Source organism: Cornus florida, unplaced genomic scaffold (genome assembly GCF_030987335.1).
Source record: "Cornus florida cultivar Cherokee Brave unplaced genomic scaffold, ASM3098733v1 CherokeeBrave_3.0.0_Hap2_Chr04, whole genome shotgun sequence".
NCBI lineage: Eukaryota > Viridiplantae > Streptophyta > Magnoliopsida > Cornales > Cornaceae > Cornus > Cornus florida.
Window position 1 is genome coordinate 36,050,746 of NW_026775574.1, and position 22,220 is coordinate 36,072,965.

Here is a 22,220-nt window from a genome sequence, read left to right on the forward strand (position 1 = left end):
ATAAATAGTAGTTTGCATTAATTGAAAACTCCATAATTTTTTTCTATACATTATTATTAATTAATTCTTTATTATTTTATTATTTTTATAAAATAAGGTCATTTTAAGTATCTAAATTATAATATGATATTATTCTTCTATACATTACTATTAATTAATTCTTTATTATTTTATTATTTTTATAAAATAAGGACATTTTAAGTATTTATTTTATAATATGATATTATTCTATAATTTTCTTGAATAAATTTTCTTCCTAACCAAATACATATAAAAAAATTAATTTTCTTTTCATTAATTTTTCATCTCTTTTCATTTTTTATTTCTCCTTTTACTATTTCCAACGAGCCTAAGATATTCAAGTAAAAATCGATATTTGCCTTAATCTCTTTTGAAAGGATTTTCGCACAGACTAGTACAAAATAAAGCAAACAAATGTTGCCAAATCATGGGTACCAAAATAATTTCGCCAACACGGGTTGGAACTACTAAAATAAAGATAGTATGAGAGAGGGAGAGGGGGAGAGTGAGAGAGAGAGAGAGGTGAACGTCGGGGCGAAGTAAAAACCAAGATCCGGAGAGAGAACCGAAAGACAACTCAAATCATTTGAATGAGGTTGTTTCATTGCACTCATTTTTCGTTTCAATTCTGTTTTTACTATTCTTATTTATTGATTTTGTATATACGTGCTTGTATATTAAATTATTGGTGTATTATTTGTTGTTGTGTACAATCGAAGAATTTTGGTTTTAGGATTGTTGAACTTTCATGTTTGGTTGCCTACATTTTCGATTTTTAGTAGGAGAGCCTGAATTCTGATTTGTTTCTTGTACTGTTACTTTTGTTGGGACTGGTCGGTTCAATTTAACAGTGTGCTAGGGCATGTAAATGTATTATATTCACTGAATCAGAAAACCCAAAAGCTAAATTGTAGGTTTAATATGCACTGAATCAGAAAAAAGCTAAATTGTGGATTTGGTGTCAAGTGAATGTTTTCATTTTGGAGTGAAATTTCATGATGAAAATGTAGTGAATGATTCAAAGAACTGTGAATCCTGTATGCGGTGTGATATTTTTGTTTGATAGACTGAAATATTGTTGTTGGGTTAAATTTACTGTTGACAAGGCAGGTGTGGATGTCCTCTGGAGAAGTTATTTTTTTCGGAAGTGTCAAACTTTTAAGTCATATTAAACTTGTCCAGAAAAAAGAAAACAAAAAAGTAATGTTCTTACTAAATTGGCCAAAGAATGGAAAATTTAGTGGAGATGACAATGAGCCGAACACAGTATTCGATTCTAAAATCGCTAGATCTCTGCCTTACTTTGCATACAATTGGGTGCAACTGATAATGATTTGCATTCTTGTTTGCATGTTTTGTAGAATTTTTTTACTTATAATCCAAAATAACAGACTTCTGGAGGGAAAAGGTTCAGCTTTCTCCCCTCAGAAAGGGGTAGTCACTTTGCGATGATGGTTCTCTACTTCACTTTTAACCTACAACTACATGTGCACTTGTAAATAGATTATGGGTTACTAACCCTAATGATTCATGTATCAATTGGTGTATGCTTACAAATAGTAATATAGTCATTCAGATGTTATATCTCATACGTGAACTACTTGGTATGTCCGATTTTTCAAAAAATTAATTTGTGTTTTTTCTGGTTTTGTTTTGTCATTTTCTTTAACCATCTAGAACTTGTGGCCGGGATCCCATTACGTGAACTATTTAGATGCAAGAATTTTGAGCAATAAATGATTCATTATTTTATCAATTATTTTTCCAAAAACTTATTTTGGGGTTTTTCAGTTGTTGAAAATTTTCCATAATTTTTGGCACTCAATGGTGTTGTAATGGGCAGCATACTCACCGGAGTTCATTTTGTTGCTACAGGAGCAGTCATTGTCACCAAAATTTATTTCGTAGCGACAGAAAGATATCTGGTGTATCATTTCCCTGTATAATTAGATTGTCTTAGTAGTTCCATACTAAATGGTAGTATATTATAGTTACGGATTTGTGAATGTGATCTTTGCGGATATTTGATGGTCGAGTTGTGTGCACAACACATAAGTTATAGCTTGAGCATGGGGATACTAAACTTTTTTAAGGCCTGAAGGTATACCTTTTTTAAGGGTATTGGAACAAGATGGAGAACATGAATTATGCTGAGGAGCTTATCAGGGAGTTTCTTGTCTTCAGAGGGTTTACAAACACTTTGCAAGCGTTTGAGACAGAGCTAGGCAGTGATATTGGCAAAGGATTTCAAGTGGATAAGATATTAGACTTAATATTTTCAGTATATGTTCCCAAATTTCAGGCAGAAAAATTAATTGGCTTGCTGGGATTTTTCAAGCAGTGCTTTTCTTCATCCTCCGAGACAATATTTTTTGATACATTATCAAAATTGGAGGTTTCTATTATTCGCTACTATATTGTCCATGCCATACGATTAGGAAGGAAAGACAAAGTTATCGAGTTTTTTGGAATAAGTGGTGGTGACTTGCTGCAAAGAGACCAGGAATGGAATTTGTGGTTTGGTGGGTTATATATATATATATATATCTTCCATCTGCTTCTTTTTTCTCTTGAACTTATTTTCTCTCTAACTGAACCTTGAAATTTTCTCTGCAGCTGTCCCGTATCTGAAAAACCCAAGCTTGGATCCGCAGTTTCGTGTATACTTTTCACAGGAGTGGTTTGATGCCTTGCGTCTTTCGGTTAGGAATTTTTTGAGCCAGATGTTTAATGGTACCCATATCCTTAAGAACAAACTTTTATCTGCTCTTTTTTCTCCTTAATTTTCACTATGTTCATTTCTGTGAGTATACATACTTTCCTTGATGACCAGTTGAATTTGATATTATTCCTTTTTATTATGTTGTTCTGTTTACTCAATTAGGGTTTCCTTAAATTTCCATTTTTATGTGAGAAATATATGTGTTTTGCACTCTAAGTTCAAATATATCCTGGTAAATTTTGTTGTCGAGAGGCTTTGGGGAGCTGGGAGTCTTGGGACACCAAATCTGCAGTTAGCTGGATGAGTTTGATTACAACAAAGCCAACACTTATTTGAGGGGCTCTGAGATCTGTATAGTGGTTCAGTTCTGCGCTAAGAAAGACCCATATAGATGTCTTATGCAAAAAGTCAAAAAGAAAGAAGACCCTTGTAGATGTAAAATTGAGTTTGTTTCTATACTGACCGACTCTTAGTGGGTTCGAATTTAGTGGAACCAGATTTTCGAATTTGCAAGTAACCTCCAAAATATCCTTGATCGCAGTTTTTCTGGATGGTGGTAAATTTTGTGTCATCTATTTCTTTAATTGATAGAGTTATTTCCCTTTTCTCTTATGATCTGTTGATTTTCTTTATTATTGATGAGAATAGAATAGTTGATGTTGTAAGTCAACAAGCAGGTTTATAGACTAGTCTAAGGTAGTGGGTGTACATTAGAAAATTGGAATATAAGAAAATTGATAGATTAAGGGATGGAGTTGGTGGAAAATATGATTAGAAGGAAGATTAGGAAATCTTGCCTACAAGTGCCTAAGAGGTAAGAGGTAATTGAAACACATGATATCAACTTTATTGTGGTAGTTGTCAAAAAAAAAAAAAAAAAAAAAAAAATTGCCCAAGTAGGAATAAGGCTAAATTACCCTGACCTTCCTTGAGGTTTGGTTAAATAACCTATGGGTGAAACTAATTGAAAAAGTATGGTCAACCTTCCTTGAAGTTTTTCTTAGTCACCTGACATCAATTAGGGATTAAGTCTGTCAGAGGAATAATTTCTAAATACCGAAAATTCCCTTACATGAAACAAAATGACTTAAATGTCCTTATCAACTGTACCAAATGACCATTAAGTGCATATATAAAATAAAATTAATAAAATTTCTTTAATCTAAATAAATAATATTTAATATAATTAATATATCTGAAGCCAAAGGCTTTAGCCTCCAATCAATTCTAATCCACTCTCTGAATCTCCATTGTTAGTGCATTCCTCTTCCACCTCATCATCTCCACATTTACATCAAAATCTTCAACATTTGACCTCACGTGGCTCATCAGGCCACTGCACAAGGAGGATTATTGTCTTTGGAGTTCAAGAGCCATCAATGGACACATCGAGGATGGCTGGATATGGATTGGGGATAGTAATGGTCAAAGATTGATTCAAATCTATAGAATGAACACATTTGCTAATGGTTTTGGATGTAATATGTTGGTTTAAGTTGAAGGGAAGAAATGGTCCATAATCTCAAAGAAACAAGACAGTTTAATCATGGGATTTGCTTGGGGTTGGAGCAAGAAAATTGTAATTTCCAGTTTTCTCCCAATGAAATCATGATATCTGCTTTATTGAGTTGGGTTTTCAAGTCTAATTTAATCCTTTTGGATTTCTTGGAATTGTTGAATTCACAATGATGGTTGTTTGGAGGGGTTGTGGGAGGATCGTTTCGGAGGGATTGGGGGGACCATTAGACGCATGTGGCGAAAGGGGAAGGAGTTGGAAGAGGAGAACGGAGACGAGTTGCACGAAGCGAGAGTTGAGGGCGATGACGCTGCTGCCAGAGGTGTAGACGAGGAGCCTGTCAGACAGGCCAGCTTGATAGATCTCCAAGTGAGAGAGAAAACTGATCTTGGGTGGAAAAAGAGTTATTAGGCTCTTCAGGGTTACAAGGGTGGAGAAGTAATCTCATATTCATTTGATGGCATCAACCATGATGTAAGCAATTCTATATATTAAAACTGTACTAATGAGTCCCCCTCCTCCCCCCCCACACCATAACTAACTGTAATATGAACTTTCAAAGATAAAATTGATATAATGTGGATAGGATGACAAATATTTAAAAAGAACCTCAATTGTGGTATTGGAGAATCAAAAGGAAATTGGTGAGTATTGAATGAAATTTAGTGGTGGCATGAGGATGTCCAAACCATTATTACAACGAGAAGGAAGTGTTATAAAAGCTGACAATGGCTTGAAATAGAGAAAGTTTTGGAAGGTTAAATATGCAAATTATTGAGAAATAGAGTAGGGGTGGCAATTTGTATTTTTGTGTTGTATTTGTGTCATGTTATGACAGGGGTATCCTACTATATGGGTGATTATAATTCGTATCAAGGAACCGTGATACGAGCACAATAGGAACACGACACAACCCCCGTAAACTGTTTCATAAATGGGTCAAGACCTGACACAACACGGTAAGACACGTTTAATTAAAATTCCATACTATTAGGGCCATTTTAAACACGAATGCAACATCTTTACTTGACACACTTAGTTAAATGGGCCTAATTTGGTTGACACGATAACGACCCGAACACGATTAAGTCAAACCCAAACCCACTTTTCTTGCGTCGTGTTCAAGTCGTGTTAGCGTATCGTGTCAATTATTGGCACCCTTAGTATGGAGCAATGGCGATTTTTATTCGAAGTTAGGTAGTATCAAGCAATGACGATTTTTATTCGAAGTAAGGTACAAAGGACAGGGAAAAGAATAGATACAACTTTGCTACGTTAATGAATTTAGAGATTTAATCATTTTAAGTATGAGAGAGAGAGGATTTGAGTGCTCAGTGAAAGATGATAACATTAGAAAAAGGTGAATTGGCTCCTTAACTTTGGAAATTTATTGAATGAAAGTCATATTGGAATCTTTAGATTTAGAAAAATATGGTAACTTTAGGAAGGTTAAGAGAAAACAATTATATATATATATATGTGTGTGTGTGTGTAGAATAAGAATGTGCAATGTAAAAATGTATAAAGGAAGATGAAAACAAGAAGGCGTTAGGGTCTAATGACATTCCTATTAAGGCTTGAAAGTGCTTTGGAGATGACGTGTCTTGCCTAAGAAACTTTTATTTGGAGAATGGTTTATCTTAGGTAACAAATCTATTTAATTGAAACTTAACAATTAAGTAATTTTTCGATGTGTGGCGAGATAGTGTTTTACTGCATATATATAGATAAGGGGATGGTAAGTTTTATAAATTACCTTGATATTCAATTAATGAAGCATACAAACAAAAATTGCAGAGTGTGATGGAGCAATGGCTAAAACTTAAAACAGTAGTATTGATTGATTGATTTATTTATTTATTATTTTTGATGAGGAGGTCAAAATGATTTACTTATTTAGAAGACTCCTATAAAGATGTAAAGGCAGGAAGAAATATTTTAAATATGGCTCTATAGACTTTGAAAATTCTTCAGATGGAGTTCTTAGGAATATAATATGATGAGCTTATTAGTGAAAGAAGTCACAAATATATTTTTGTCGTGATAAAGGACATGCTGAGATGTGATCATTTTAAGTAAATTATGGGAGAAATAAGTAAATTATCAATTTTTGTATGCTTATAACAGGGATCAACAGTAGATCCCTGTCTTTTTGCCTTGATAAGATAAATTCGGGATTAGGTTATGGCGCATGTTAATTTTTACAAGTGAAAATTAAGCAGGGATGTAGTTCTAGAGTCAAGAGGGTTTAAACTAGCAGTGGTCAATTAAATATATGGAGTATATATTAGCAAAACTAAGAATATAGTTATGCATCTAGTGAAGATTGAGGGATCAAGAGATACCAAAACCAAAAAAAAAAAAAAAAAGAAGGAACAATTTCGTTACTGGGCCCAATAATTTTTAAAGGGATGGTGTGTTTGAAGATGATTTTTTTTTTTTTTGCTTATGGACTTAAAGTCGAATATATTTGCATGTTGTATGATATACGTCTAAATCTGAAACAATTTTTTTATGAAACAAGTAAGTTAATCACACTTCATTGGATAAAATATTGGATGGCCAAGAAAAAACATGTTCATAAATTGCGCGTGATTGGAACACGAATGTTGAGGTAAGTGTGTGGTAAGATAACAAAGAATAAATTAGAAATGGAAGCTGCTGGACTGATGAAGAGAAAATTTCCTATAAAAAAGGTGACTAGGGAATGAAGTACAATGTAATTCACCTTTTTTATTTCCTATAAAAAAGGTGAATTACCTTGATATTCAATTAATGAAGCATACAAACAAAAATTGCAGAGTGTGATGGAGCAATGGCTAAAACTTAAAACAGTAGTATTGATTGATTGATTTATTTATTTATTATTTTTGATGACGAGGTCAAAATGATTTACTTATTTAGAAGACTCCCATAGAGATGTAAAGGCAGGAAGAAATATTTTAAATATGGCTCTATAGACTTTGAAAATTCTTCAGATGGAGTTCTTAGGAATATAATATGATGAGCTTATTAGTGAAAGAAGTCACAAATATATTTTTGTCGTGATAAAGGACATGCTGAGATGTGATTATTTTAAGTAAATTATGGGAGAAATAAGTAAATTATCAATTGTTGTATGCTTATAACAGGGATCAACATTAGATCCCTGTCTTTTTGCCTTGATAAGATAAATTTGGGATTAGGTTATGGCACATGTTAATTTTTACAAGTGAAAATTAAGCAGGGATGTAGGCTAAATTAAAGCTTTGGAGAGGTTCTAGAGTCAAGAGGGTTTAAACTAGCAGTGGTCAATTAAATATATGGAGTATGTATTAGCAAAACTAAGAATATAGGTATGCATCTAGTGAAGATTGAGGGATCAAGAGATACCAAAACCAAAAAAAAAAAAAAAGAAGGAACAATTTCGTTACTGGGCCCAATAATTTTTAAAGGGATGGTGTGTTTGAAGATGATTTTTTTTTTTTTTTTGCTTATGGACTTAAAGCCGAATATATTTGCATGTTGTATGATATACGTCTAAATCTGAAACAATTTTTTTATGAAACAAGTAAGTTAATCACACTTCATTGGATAAAATATTGGATGGCCAAGAAAAAACATGTTCATATATTGCGCGTGATTGGAACACAAATGTTGAGGTAAGTGTGTGGTAAGATAACAAAGAATAAATTAGAAATGGAAGCTGCTGGACTGATGAAGAGAAAATTTCCTATAAAAAAGGTGACTAGGGAATGAAGTACAATGTTATTCATAAGTGACAGGGGTAGGGGATGACCAAAATTAAATAGGGGTGAGATATTAATGAGATAGATGCCTGCACGTGGTTTATCTGAAGTTATGGTCTTAATTAGAGAATAATGGCAAAACTGGATTTATTATATGTCTGACTCTAAATGCTTGGGATAAGGTTTTGTCGAGTGAAATTAATTGAGTTGGTTGTGATTATCAACTGGCTTTCACATTTATAAAAGGTGTGCACTATGTTATATGCTAACATACGTGATGTGTGAGCAGTTAAGATAAAGAACTTGATTTCAGGTTGATATAAGTGGTACTGGTATTCCTAACCTGGCTCTTTCCGTCTTCGAAGTTCATCTCCACCTTTTAACTGCATGACATCATATTGATGGATGTTATATATATGTTTTGTATATGCAATAATATTACATCACTGTGTTTGAACTTCACTAACAGAAAAATGAAAAAAAAAAGGAACTTTTGAATTCCATGGAGCTTTTCCTTAGCTAACTAACGCATCCCTGCCCTGTTGAAGATTAGTTCAGAGAGAAATACCGTAAACCGTCTTAAAAGAGACATTAAACAACTTAATCTTAAATTGGCACAACTTCAGGCTTTGTTGGAGGAGAAAGAGGGTCAGCTACATTGGTCAAGGAGGTAATGACTTTTTGAACTGAAACTTTTCTGTACTCTAATGGTTTGCTTACAGCATTTTTTGATATCAGTAATGCTTCATTAGTGATGGAAGTAAGCACTGGTGAAGCAAACAGTACAAGACATACTTCAACCGGGAGTTTGTTAAGTGCTGTGCATGAAGAAAGAAATGTTGCGCCAAATGTTTCCCGTGAAACTTCTGCCTTTGCAAGCCGACATATTGGTGAAACAGAGTTGGCTAAGGATTGGTATGTTGCTGAACCTGCTGAGGTATCACAAGAATCAGGCACACCTTATTCTGCTCATGGTTCGAATTCTAAAATGAATCATCATATTGGAGATTGTGGAGCAACAAGTGCCCCTCAAAATTTCTACGATGGTATTCATATTGGTAAGTAATACTAGTAAATTTTTTCTCTCCTCCTTCCATGGATACAACAGAGTGATTGCCCTGTGATTGGTTGTCTTTAAATTAGGGAATTTTTCTACTGCTTGTGTGTAAAAATAAGACCAATTGCTTCATGGAACTATTTTCAAGTGTGGCACTTCTATGGTTAGATTGCAGTATCGGGTAAAGCTACGGTCACAGTCATTCTGTAACAGTGTCGGAATCATCATGAAGGGCATAATAGGAATGGCTAATGTGGAAAAATACGAGTTAGTCTCCTTGATTAGTGGTTGGTTAGCACTAGAATCGTGTAAATATTTGTTTCCTAGAGTTTAGGGATTTGATTGATAGAGAATTAGGGATTCCCGATTATAGGGTTTCCAAATTTAGTTAGTTGCTGATTTTTCTCTCTGTAATTTCTTATATATAGCCCAACAGAGACTTTTGTAAATATATATAGATTCAATATAATTGAATTCATTTCTCCACATGGTATCAATAGAAATATAAATAGAAGAGAAATGAGAGAATTGCGTAAGGGTTTGAATGATATAAATTACTCATTCACAGCTCTAGTATTTATAGATAGAATGAGCACATGCTCATATTACAAGAAAGAAAACTAAATCAAATCAAAATCAAATCACAACTTATTCTAAAGCATATTCTATTGCATATTCTATAGTATAGTCAAATCTCTACTATTATGGTAAGTCATTCCATAAATAGTATGCTAGCATATGCATAGTCAAATCTCTGCTATTATGGTAAGTCATACTATAAATCATAGTGTCATATATGCTAACACTCCCCCTCAAGTTGGTGCGTGGATATTTGAAACGCCCAACTTGAACAATGCATTCTCAAACACAATCTTATTGACGCCTTTTGTAAGAATGTCTGCAAGCTGCTGAGAGCTTGTGACAAATGGAGTGCAAATTTGACTAGAGATGATCTTCTCTCAAATGAAGTGACGGTCCACCTCTATATGCTTAGTCCTGTCACGTTGAACGGGATTTGCTGCTATGTTAATGGCAGACTTGTTGTCGCAGTAAAGTGAGAATGGAAGCGACACTGGAAGGCACAAGTTTGTCATCAAGGTTTTCAGCCATAGCAACTCACCTACCCAAGAGCCATAGCCCTATACTCTGCCTCCGCACTAGATCGAGAGACAACATCTTGCTTTTTACAGTGCCAAGTAACCAAGTTACCACCAATAGTGGCACAATAACCCGAAATTGACCTCCTATCTGAAATTGATCCTGCATAATCAGCATCTGTCCAAGCCTTAACACGTAAGTGACCATGATTGGCAAACAAAATACCATGGCCTGGACACCCTTTTAAGTAGCGTAGGATCCGAATAGCTGCATCAAGGTGGGGGCACGAGGAGATTGGATGAATTGACTCACGACACTCATGACATAAGTAATGTAAGGTTGAGTCATGGATAAATAGATGAGCTTCCCCACAAGTCATTGATACTGACCAACATCTGACAACAACTCCCCCTCAGAATCAGCCAACCGATGATTTTGCTCAATCAGAGTATCAGCAGGACGAGCGCCAAGCTGACCAGAATTAGAAAGCAAGTCAAGAACATACTTGCGTTGAGAGATGAAAATTCCAGTCTTGAAGCGAGCCACCTTAATGCCCAAGAAGTACCGTAGGGGATCAAGATCCTTAATCTCAAACTGACGGCCAAGATAGCTCTTAACCTCATCAATTCCGGTAGTATCATCGCCGGGAAGAATAATATCATCGACATACACAATGAGAGCAATTGTCTTACCGCTTGAATGACGTAAACACAAGGTATTATCAGTTGCACTTTGATGGAAACCAAACTTGAGCATAGCAGTGCCAAAGCGATCAGACCAAGCTCGAGGAGACTGCTCGAGGCCATACAGAGAACGACGAAGACGACAAACCATACCAGAATGAGCAGGAGAACGAAAGCCAGGAGGAGGAACCATGTACCAGGACCATGTACACCTCCTCCTGCAAATCACCATTGAGAAAGGCATTCTTGACATCTAACTGAAATAGAGGCCAAGATCGAATTGCAGCAACGGAAAATAATATACAGATGGTATTCATCTTGGCAACAGGGGCAAAAGTCTCCTGATAATCTATGCCATAAGTTTGAGCATTACCCTTGGCAACCAATTGGGCCTTGTAACGAGCAACTGACCCATTTGAATTATGCTTAACTGTAAACACCCAACGACAACCCACAGCTTTTCGTCCAATAGGAAGTGGAATCATGTCCCAAGTCTGATTTTTCTCAAGTGCTTGTAGTTCTTCTGTCATAGCATCACGCCATTGAGGTTGTGCTAGTGCATCTGCAACATTAGAAGGAACAGGAACCGAGGCAACAAAAACAAGAAAACTCCGATAGGAGGGTGAGAGAGCATAATCAGAAACAAAATTAGAAATAGGGTATGTACAAGAATGTTTACCCTTTCGAAGAGCAATGGGACGATCATCAAGCGGAACAATAGCTTGAGAAGGCGGAGCTGGTGCCGAAGGAACAGGGCAGTCGATCGTGGGAGTAGAAGCTTGCACTTATTGTCTTCGACTGTAAACCTGTGAAAAAGGAACAATTCCCCCTGCCCGAGGGGTATCATGAGGAATCATATAAGACAAAACAGGTAATGGTAGAGGAGTTGAAGACGGAAGAAGGTGATCATCCATTATATTCAATGGGAACCATTCACTTTGAGAACCAACTGAACCACTATAATATGATGTATGCTCAAAGAAAGAAACATCCATGTATATAAATAGTCGACGACTAGGAGGATGGCAACACCTATAACCTTTTTGAGAGTGAGAATAGCCCAAAAACACACACTTCAAAGCCTTGGGGTCAAGCTTTGTACGAGTCTGCCCTAACTGCTAAACAAAGCACACACACCCGAAGACTCGCAGAGGAATAAAAAAAAAAGATGAATTGGGATGTAAGATTGAGAGTGGGGCTTCAAAGTTAAGAATCCTAGAAGGAGTCCGATTGATGATGTAAATTGCGGTAAGAACTGCATCTCCCCAAAATGACTGGGGAACATTCATGCCAATGCAGATTGCTCTGGCTAAGCCAAGGATGTGGCGATTCTTTCTCTCAGAACGACCATTCTGTTGAGGAGTTTTAACATTTGCCATCTAATGCTCAATTCCAAATTCTGTACATAACCGTTGGACCTCCCCATAAGTGTACTCTGTACCCTGGTCAGATTTGAATTTTTTAATGTACGACCATATTGAGTTTGAACCATTGTCATAAATTTTTTAAAAATAGTGTATACCTCATTTTTGGTTTTATAAGATAAACCCAAATAGCACGACTATGATCATCAATGAACAACAAGAAATATTGAAATCCAAGACTAGAAGTAACTGGGCAAGGACCCCACACATCTGAATGAAGAAGATCAAAAGGTGTTAAAGCAGATTTATTACTACTAGCAGGATAATTGGAACGAACATGTTTTGCCATATGACATGTCTCACAGGATAAATCTGACCTAGCCACGTTACAAAATAACGAAAGAAATAAATGTTTCAAATAACTAAAAGAAATATGTCCTAAACGCATGTGCCAACGCATAAGCTGGGCTTTATTAGATGAAACAATATTACAAAATGAAGCTGAATGTGCTTAAGGTGACAAAGGAGCATTTAACAAGTATAAACCATTCACTTCACACCCATCGTCCGTTTCGACACCAGATCCTGAAAAATACAATGAGAGGGAAAGAACGTTAGACTACAATTTAATTGTTTGGTAACGTTACTAACAGAAATAAGATTTGTAGTCAACTTTGGAACATGAAGTGTATCTGACAAAGTTAATGAAGGAGTAACTGATATGTGACCCTTCCCAGCAATGGAAGATGGAGAGCCATCTGTAAGGCGGACCTTGCGTTGGCTAGAGCAGATACTATAAGATTGGAAGAGTGAGGACACCAGAATCAATGATCTATGGTGTCGAAGATGTAGATAAGCTATGTGCAGATGCAATAGTACCTGAGTGGGCATGAGTGGAGGTTGGCTGAGATGATGCCTCCATTTGGTTGAAGAATTGCTTGAACTTGTTCAAATCAGCTTGAGTCAAGGTAACTGTGGCAGAAGATGTAGAGGCAGGGTTGTCAGGAGTTGACAACGAGACTGGTTGTGTAACAGAATGTGCAGAGGATCGAGGCTGTTGTTTTTGTTGCGGTGGGCGTCCATGTAGAGCATAACAACGAGATTTGATGTGACCAATTTTTCCGCAATGGTCGCACCGTCCACGTCATCCCAGAGGAGGACCGGTGGTAGTGCCCTGAACTGATTGGGATGGTGAAGTTCCTGAAGGTTGGGAACCCGAACTGCCATAGCAGAACGATCAACAGAAGCAACACCTAATGGATGAGTCTGGCGGCTCTCATCTGACAACACATAGGAGTATGCATCCTCAAGAGTATGGAATGAAGATAAGCCCGATAAATGAACACGAGCATACTCAAACTCGTTGTTCAACCCGGCAAGAAACTAAAACACTCGATTCTTCTCCACAATTCCTACATATAAAATTGCATCATCTGGATCCTTCCAGGAGTGGAAGGAATCATAATATGACATCTCCTCCCAAATAGCACAAAGCTTGGCGATGTAACCTGAAACTGTCAAGTCACCCTGAGAAATCCTGGTGATATCTCGCCCCAGCTGGAAAATTTGTGCATTATTCTACCTCTGAGAATAAGTGCGTTGAACTGAATCCCAAATCTGTTTAGTAGTCTTCATAAACATATAGCCAACAACTATGTTTGGTTGCATCGAATTGACTAGCCAAGACATAACCATAGCGTTATCTGCAAACCACTGTGGATATGCCTTCTCTGGCTTAGTTGGCTCTTTCTTAGAACCAGTAATATAGCCAATCTTGCCTTTGCCACCAATGAACATCTTGGCAGACTGTGCCCATATCAAATAGTTGGAACCATCTAACTTCACTGTGGTGATTTGAAGTCCTAGATTTTCTGATGAGTTGGTGGGAAAAATAGCACCACCACCCACAGAACTTGAGCCAAGAGAATTAACAGCCGAGGACCCTGAATCTGCCATAATATGTCACACGACAATAAAAAACTCCAAAAATACCACAAATTATGTTAATAAATCAAAGGGTCTCCTCAGACCATAAACAATAACAATGTCTCCTCAGACCATTCCCGAAAAATCCAAATACATACCTTTTTTAAGGAGCGCTGCCGGCTTATATATAGCCAGACAACCTCCTTTTTAATATCTGGAATCTCTTTGTAGACTAATTTTCTTTTTAACCAAGCCCTTCTAGGTGTTGGAAACCAACTATCCCAATTTACCCAACCTTAGAAGAGTAAAAAAGAAATTGTTAAACTTAAAAATACTTGTTTTCGATCACAAAACAGCAACACAGAAAAACATGTGTAGGCAACGTCACACGATGTCACAAACAGCCTAAGGTAGCTGTCGCACAAGTAGCAAGGTTGCTGAAAGGTGTGGAAAGGTGTTGGCTCTGATACCAAGTAGAAATATAAAAAGAAAAAAAAGGAGAGAATTGCGTAAAGGCTTGAATGATATAAATTACTCATTCACAGCTCTAGTATTTATAGATAGAATGAGCACATACTCATATTACAAGAAAGGAAACTAAATCAAATCTAAATCAAATCACAACTTATTCTAAAGCATATTCTATGGCATATTCTATAGCATAGTCAAATTTCTGCTATTATGGTAAGTCATTCCATAAATAGTGGCTATCATATATGCTAACATATAAAAAGAAGAAAAATGAGAGAATTGCGTAAAGACTTGAATGATATAAATTACTCATTCACAACTCTAGTATTTATAGATAGAATGAGCACATACTCATATTACAAGAAAAGAAACTAAATCAAATCACAACTTATTCTAAAGCATATTCTATGGCATATTCTATAGCATAGTCAAATATCTGCTATTATGGTAAGTCATACCATAAATTGTGGTATCATATATGCTAACAGTATCAGAGCCGTTAGGCTTGGATTTCCTTAAAAAAAAAAAATTTCAGTGGTTTTTTTTTTTTTTCAAGCCTTCATAGTCAATATTCTCTATGACTTGCCTTCATCATAGTCATTCTATGGCGATTTCTTTTGCCAATTTTCGCATAACCTTTCTGTCCGCCCTTCATAGCCGATTGTTGAAGAATGTCAGAAATTACTGTTCAATCATCCCAATCACCCGAGGAAGAGCAGGTTCAGTGCTCCACAAGTGAGCTGCAGAATATTCAACCGGCGTACCGACTTAATGGAAGAAAGTACTTGAAATGTCTAAATTGGTTTGAACTTTTCTGAAAGGAAAAGGGAAATTAAGTCACTTGCTGGGAACAGGACCAAAGAAAGGTGATGCAGGTTTTGAAGCGTGGGACGAGGAGGACTCAATGGTCATGTCCTGGTTGTGGAATTCCATGACACTCGAAATCAGCGATGCATGCATGTTCCTACCAATTGCGAAGGCCATCTGGGACGCTCTCAACCAGACTTACTCCAAGGTTTGTGATGCGGCGCAAGTATACGAGATCAAGACAAAGACAACGTCTACAAAACAGGGGAATATGTTCGTGACTGAGTATGCCAATTTTCTACAAAACCTGTGGCAAGAACTGGATTACTACCGGGTGATTGATTTAAAGTGCAGCAAATGCGCTGTAATTATCAAAAATTTCATTGAAAAAGATCGAGTTTATGATTTTCTTAATGGCCTAAACTCTGAATTTGATCAAGTCAAAATTCAAATTTTGGGCAAGGAGGAGCTACCATCGCTTAATGAGGCGATTTCATTGATTCGGGCTGAAGAGAGTCGGAGAGGAATCATGCTTGAACCTCAGTCGATTGACAGCTCAGCACTCGTAGCCTCTGGTGACAACAAGCGAGGTCTCACTCTAGAACAACCACAAAATGCTGAACATGGAAAGGCGGAATTATCAAAGGGGGCAAACCGAGACAATCTCTGGTGTACATATTGTAAAAAGTCGCGACATACTAGGGATCGTTGCTGGAAATTACATGGGAAACCACCCACATCCAGTCGAGAATGGGGAAACAAAGGAGGACAGTAGCAGTGACAACAAGGACAAGCCCATATGGCCTCACAGGTGGGTCAGGACCAGACAAAAGAATATGGAGGATTCAACGGTGAAGAAATAAAGAAGTTAAGAAACCTGCTGGAACCCTTGAGAAACCATCTTCTGGTGCTTGTTCTTTAGCCCGCTCAGGTGAGTCTTTATTCTCCCTTGGATTAAATGTTTCTGATAAATTGTTTGTGGATTCATGGATCATAGACTCGGGAGCCACAGACCACATGACACATGCCTCAAACCAGTTCAACACTTATACCCCATGTCCTAGCAACAGGAAAATCACTGTTGTTGATGGAACCACAACCACGGTTGTTGGCGTAGGAGATATCCATATCACCCCTAGTCTTCTTCTAAAAAATGTTCTACATTTTCCTAAATTGTCCGCTAACCTTGTGTCCATTCAAAAGCTTACTAGAGACTTACATTGTCATGTTGCGTTTTATCCCTGTTACTGTGAATTTCAAGACCAGGGTTCGGGGAGGAGGATTAGACGTGCTAAGGAAAAAGGAAGGACTCTACTACCCTGAGACACCGAGCCTTCCGAGTATGATCAGGACAAATTTATCCTCTTCGTTTCTCTCTTCTTCCAATAAAGATGTCATATGGTTGCATCATTTTTGTCTCGGACATCCTTCTTTTGCAATTCTAAAAATCATGTTTCCTTTTTTGTTTAAGGGATTAAATATCGAAACATTTCATTGTGATATTTGTGAGTATGCAAAACACACTCATGTAGCTTTTCCATTAGCAATAAAAGAGTTCCTCCCCTTTCTATTTAATTCACAGTGATATTTGGGGACCCTTCACAGTCCCAAATGTTTTTGGTTCACAGTGGTTTATGTCCTTTATTGATGATTGCACTAGAGTCTCTTGGATATTTTTACTCAAAAACAAATCAGATGTGAGTAATATTTTTCTCAATTTCCATACAATGATCTGTAATCAATTTGGTACCAAAATAAAGTGGTTTAGGTCTGATAATGCGAGAGATTACTTCAATCAAGTATTGTCACCTTTCTTTCAAAAGGAATGAATTATTCACGAGTCATCTTGCATTAATACTCCACAACAAAACGGAGTAGCCGAAAGGAAAAACAGTCATCTCCTAAACACCACTAGAGCACTCTTGTTTCATCAAAATGTACCAAAACACTATTGGGGGGAAGCAGTACTTACATCTGCCTACATCATAAACAGACTTCCTTCACGGGTTTTAGGGTCAAGAAGTCCAATGGAAGCCCTTTCTAAATTCTACCCCAACCATAGTGCCACAAACAACCTTACCCCTAGGATATTTGGGTGCACTTCATTCGTTCATGTCCATAGCAACAACTGGGGCAAATTAGATCCTAGAGCCATTAAGTGTGTGTTTGTAGCATACTCGTCCACACAAAAGCGTTACAAATGTTTTCATCCTCCTACAAGGAAACTCTATATCTCAGCAGATGTCACATTTGCGGAAGGGAAACCGTATTTTACTGAACCTTATCTTTAGGGGGAGTTGTCTATTATGGAAGATAAGGATTTTTCCAGCTCGCTTTATCGTCTTTGTCTCGTTCACCATCTCTCATTACCTGTATCAAACACTCAATCTAACTCAATACCTGAGCCTGAATCTCCTGTTTTGTCACCTGTGTCTCCTGTGAAGGATAATATGACTCTTGATCACGATGGTATGGGAAAGGGAAGGTGCACTCGAGGAAGCAAGGTCAGCTCTTGATCCGGTGCACGCCCAAATCTCCAACCTGACTCCTGAGAATGAGGTAACGGTATCTAAACCTACTTCACTTATAGAACACCAGCTCGCTGGACCTCAAATAACTGATCAAGATTTGCCCATAGCCGTGAGGAAAGGAACTCGAGAGTGTACCAAACGACCATTATACCCTCTATCTCATTATGTATCCTTCAAAAAATTCTCACCAGCCCATAGGAGTTTTCTCACGAGTCTAAATAAAATCTCTATTCCAAACACTTTATCTGAGGCATTATCCAATGAAGAATGGAGGAAAGCAATAAGAGTTGAGATGGACGCATTGGAAAAAAATTGGGATGTGGGAGGTAGTTGATCTACCAAAAGGAAAGAAGGCAGTAGGGTGTGAGTGGGTTTTTACCTTGAAGTATAAGGCTGACGGATTGTTAGAGCGCTACAAAGCAAGACTAGTTGCTAAGGGGTACACTCAGACGCATGGAGTTGATTACCAAGAGACCTTCGCTCCAGTTGCAAAAATGAACACTGTGAGGATCTTGTTACCATTAGCAGCCAATTTTAATTGGGAATTACAGCAGTACGATGTAAAGAACGCCTTTCTACATGGTGATCTGGAAGAAATCTATATGAGCATCCTGCCAGGATTTGGAGGAGTTGAAGGGAACAAGGTATGCAAGTTAAGGAAGGCCTTATACGGTTTAAAACAATCTCCCCGTGCTTGGTTTGGGAGATTTACTAAGGTGATGTTAGCTACAGGATACAAGCAAAGTCAAGGAGATCACACTCTTTTCATCAAACACTCGGTTTCAGGGAAAGTCACGGCCTTGATAGTCTATGTGGACGACATAATTATAACCGGAAATGATGAGAAGGAGAAGCAAGCCTTGAGATAATGTTTGATAAAAGCTGTGTTACCTGGACTCGTCAGTGAAGGCCAGAGTGCCCGTGTCGACACGACACGACACGGACACGGACACGGACACGGACACCGGATATGCGTCCGACCCTCCATTCTTCAATCGGACACGGCTGACCAAGAAAATGCATAAAATGATGTGTAGTTTGATGCTTGTGAAGGATCAGGAAATTTTTTCGTGTTTTTTTTGTTAAATCTGTAGCCATACGAAGCTTTCTATTTCAACAATGGCGTTCTGGTTCGGATCGGTGGTCTGGAGGTTGAAGACACTTGCTGTTTGTGAACTAGCACGCGCTGGCTTTTGTTCAATTTTTTGTGCCATCTTGAGCGTGGTTTCATGCAATTGTTAATAACTTAACACCTGTTTATTTGGATCTGAAAAGATAAGGGATGGGACACAGCTATAAAGCATTACTGTGGTGGGTTACAGTTGTAAGCCTGTAACTTTGCTTTTTACAGTACTCTTATAAATACCATGTACATTGAATGGGCCTCCTTTTTAATTGTGCTTTGGACTTGTGCAGGCCCAAAACCCAAGCATCAATCACTGACTAAAATGCACAAAAAGACATATTAGCCCATATTGAATTAGTCATTCTTTTTAATCGTGCTTTGACTTGTACAGGCCCAAATGCCAAGATGCACATACAGAGGCATATTAGCCCAAGCCCAAACCCGCCCTTGGGTATACAAAGAAGCCCTACAGTTTAGAATTTCTTATTTACAGGTTCCATAAAATAGCAGTAACAGGGGAATGCATAGCCATGACATGCCACAAATCAAATGAGGCAAACAAATGCAGTAATAATTATAAAATTTTTATAAAAAAGTACGATTGATATATATATTTTTTAGTTTTATGATTAATGTCTCAAACATAAAAAAAAAACTTACAAATTTTTCTCTCTTTTCAAAGTGTCCAAGTACCCGTGTCCAATATTTGGACACTTTTAATCCGTGTCCCCGTATCCTGAAAATTGATAGATTGACGAATCCGACCCCTAGACACGTACCTGTGTTCGACACCCATACCCGAGTCCGGGTAACATAGGATAAAAGAATTCGAGATAAAAGATTTGGGGAGATTGAAGTATTTTCTAGGGATTGAAGTGGCTCATTCTAGACAAGGTATCTTCATCTCGCAACAAAAGTATGTCACCGATCTTCTTAAGGAAACAGGAATGCTCGCAAGCAAACCAGCTGCAACACCTATAGAGCCGAACCATAGACTTGGAGAGGCTATTGGAGATCAAGCAGTAGATAGAGAGATGTACCAGAGATTAGCTGGAAAACTCATCTATCTTGCCCACACCCCGCTGGAGATAGTATATTCTGTTAATGTCATCAGCCAATTCATGCATGACCCCAAAGGAGATTCATCTTCAAGTTGCCTACCGTGTGCTTCATTACTTGAAAGCTAATCTTGAGAAGGGGATGATGTTCAAGAGAAACTCTGAGCTTGTCCTCGAAGCCTATACAGATGCAGATTATGTAGGATCCCCATGGATCGGAGGTCTACTTCAGGTTATTGTACATTCCTTGGACGCAATTTGGTAACTTGGCGAAGCAAAATGTTGTAGCCCGGTCAAGTACAGAAGCCGAGTTTAGAGCAATGGCACAAGATGTCTGCGAGTTGTTATGGCTGAAGATTATACTGGAAGACTTGAAGATTAAATGGAGTGGGCCAGTGAGACTCTACTGCGACAATAAATCAGCAATCAATATTGCACATAATCTAGTGCAACACGACTGAACTAAGCACATCGAGATAGACAGTCAATTTGCACACCATACGTTCCAACGGGAGGTTAAATGGGAGATGTTCTTACAAAGGGGCTCAACCGTGTTATCTTCCAAGAAATTATTTCCAAGCTGAGAATGGTTGACACCTATTCACCAGCTTGAGGGGGAGTGTGGAAAAATACGAGTTAGTCTCCTTAATTAGTGGTAGGTTAGCACTAGAATTGTGTAAATATTTGTTTCCTAGAGTTTAGGGATTTGATTGATAGAGAATCAAGAATTCCTGATTATAGGGTTTCCAAATTTAGTTTGTTGCTGATTTTTCTCTCTGTAATTTCTTATATATAGCCCAACGGAGGCTCTTGTAAAATATATACAGATTCAATATAGTTGAATTCATTTCTCCATAGCTATCAGTGTCATGTTTTTTAAACATAGGAAACACTAAAAGTCAATTATAATTACGTACTAATTTCAGTTTGTTACATTTAAATACTACAATTGTTTCTGGCAAAAATGTTATGTCACCTTGAAAAATGTTCTACTTGTTATTGGACTTCATGTTGGTTTGATCTCCAATGAGTTCGGGAGCCTTAGAAGAGAATACAAACTGAAGAATGAATGGAAGATCAGGTCTATTTTTTTATTTTACTTATAAAAAAAAATCCGCGTGAAAGTGATTTTAGAGATCATTGCATTTGGGAAAACGTAGTAGTTAAATGTATACACTAGTTAAAAATAGTTTTATGATTGTCTTATTAAGAGAAGACAAATGATGAGTGGAAAGATGCTAGTTGGTTAGAGTTAAGATGTTTATTGCGGTCTACTGGAGAGGGAGACTGAAGGGACATAAGCACAAGTAAGCTTTTGGGATTAGATATTTCTTAATGGATTGGTTTTAGGGTCTTTAAAATCAAATTGTAGGGTTAGTCACCACCGGGCCTCTAGCCTGGATTGTACGATCTCTCCTCCAAAAAGGCGAGGTAGAGAGTTCGAGCCCCACTTGGGGTTTGTTGTGGGTATGGGCTTGTGTGGTTTTTACTTTAGTAAAAAGAAAAATGTAGGGTTAGTCTCATGACAAAAGAAACCAACTTACTTGTAATTTCTGACTATTTTGCTAAAATTACTTGCCATATTCCATAAGCCATGGTCTTTTTAATAAAAAAATTAGCAAAGTAACTGGTCCCTCTCTCATCTGCTTATATACGATGAAGTTCAAGTAGTTATTTTAGAAACCTTGAAATATAATCCTCACGCAGAAAATCCAAGAATATTTTTGAACCCAAGAAGTCAGTTCTCGAGCCATTTATAGTATTATTTATAGTCAACCATTTTCAGGCATGGATGTTCTTTTCACACCTATCAAGTTGATAAAATGAGCCAATATGTTAAACAGTTCTCCCGAATTCAATGGAGTGGTTTCTTTCTTGTGCTCATTCCGACTCCCACATCCTATCCAATGGGAGCTTTGAAAAACTAGTTTTAGTAAAAAACAATGGTGCACCATTGGTTTTGCCCCTCCATAAACTGCGCTTCAATATGCTCAAGTTAGGTTTGATTTTTTAGTGAATTTTGATTCAGCAACATCTTCAGTTCTAATGCTGTACAGGAAATTGGGCTACACATTGCAATTAGGTTCTGCTGCCTCAGTCTATTTGAATATG

At 37.3% G+C, this 22,220-nt stretch overlaps 1 protein-coding gene across 1 annotated transcript in view; it reads left to right on the top strand.

Moving 5' to 3' along the window:
- The first annotated feature begins 451 nt into the window (after window positions 1-451).
- Window positions 452-22,220, top strand: part of LOC132303144 (uncharacterized) — a 32,406-nt gene continuing 10,637 nt past the window's right edge. The window contains exons 1-5 of the mRNA XM_059800268.1: window positions 452-616; window positions 1,897-2,543; window positions 2,638-2,759; window positions 8,515-8,657; window positions 8,726-9,045. Of these exons, the coding sequence (XP_059656251.1) occupies window positions 2,153-2,543; window positions 2,638-2,759; window positions 8,515-8,657; window positions 8,726-9,045 (976 nt within the window). The 5' untranslated portion in view covers window positions 452-616; window positions 1,897-2,152. The remainder of the gene's footprint in view (window positions 617-1,896; window positions 2,544-2,637; window positions 2,760-8,514; window positions 8,658-8,725; window positions 9,046-22,220) is intronic.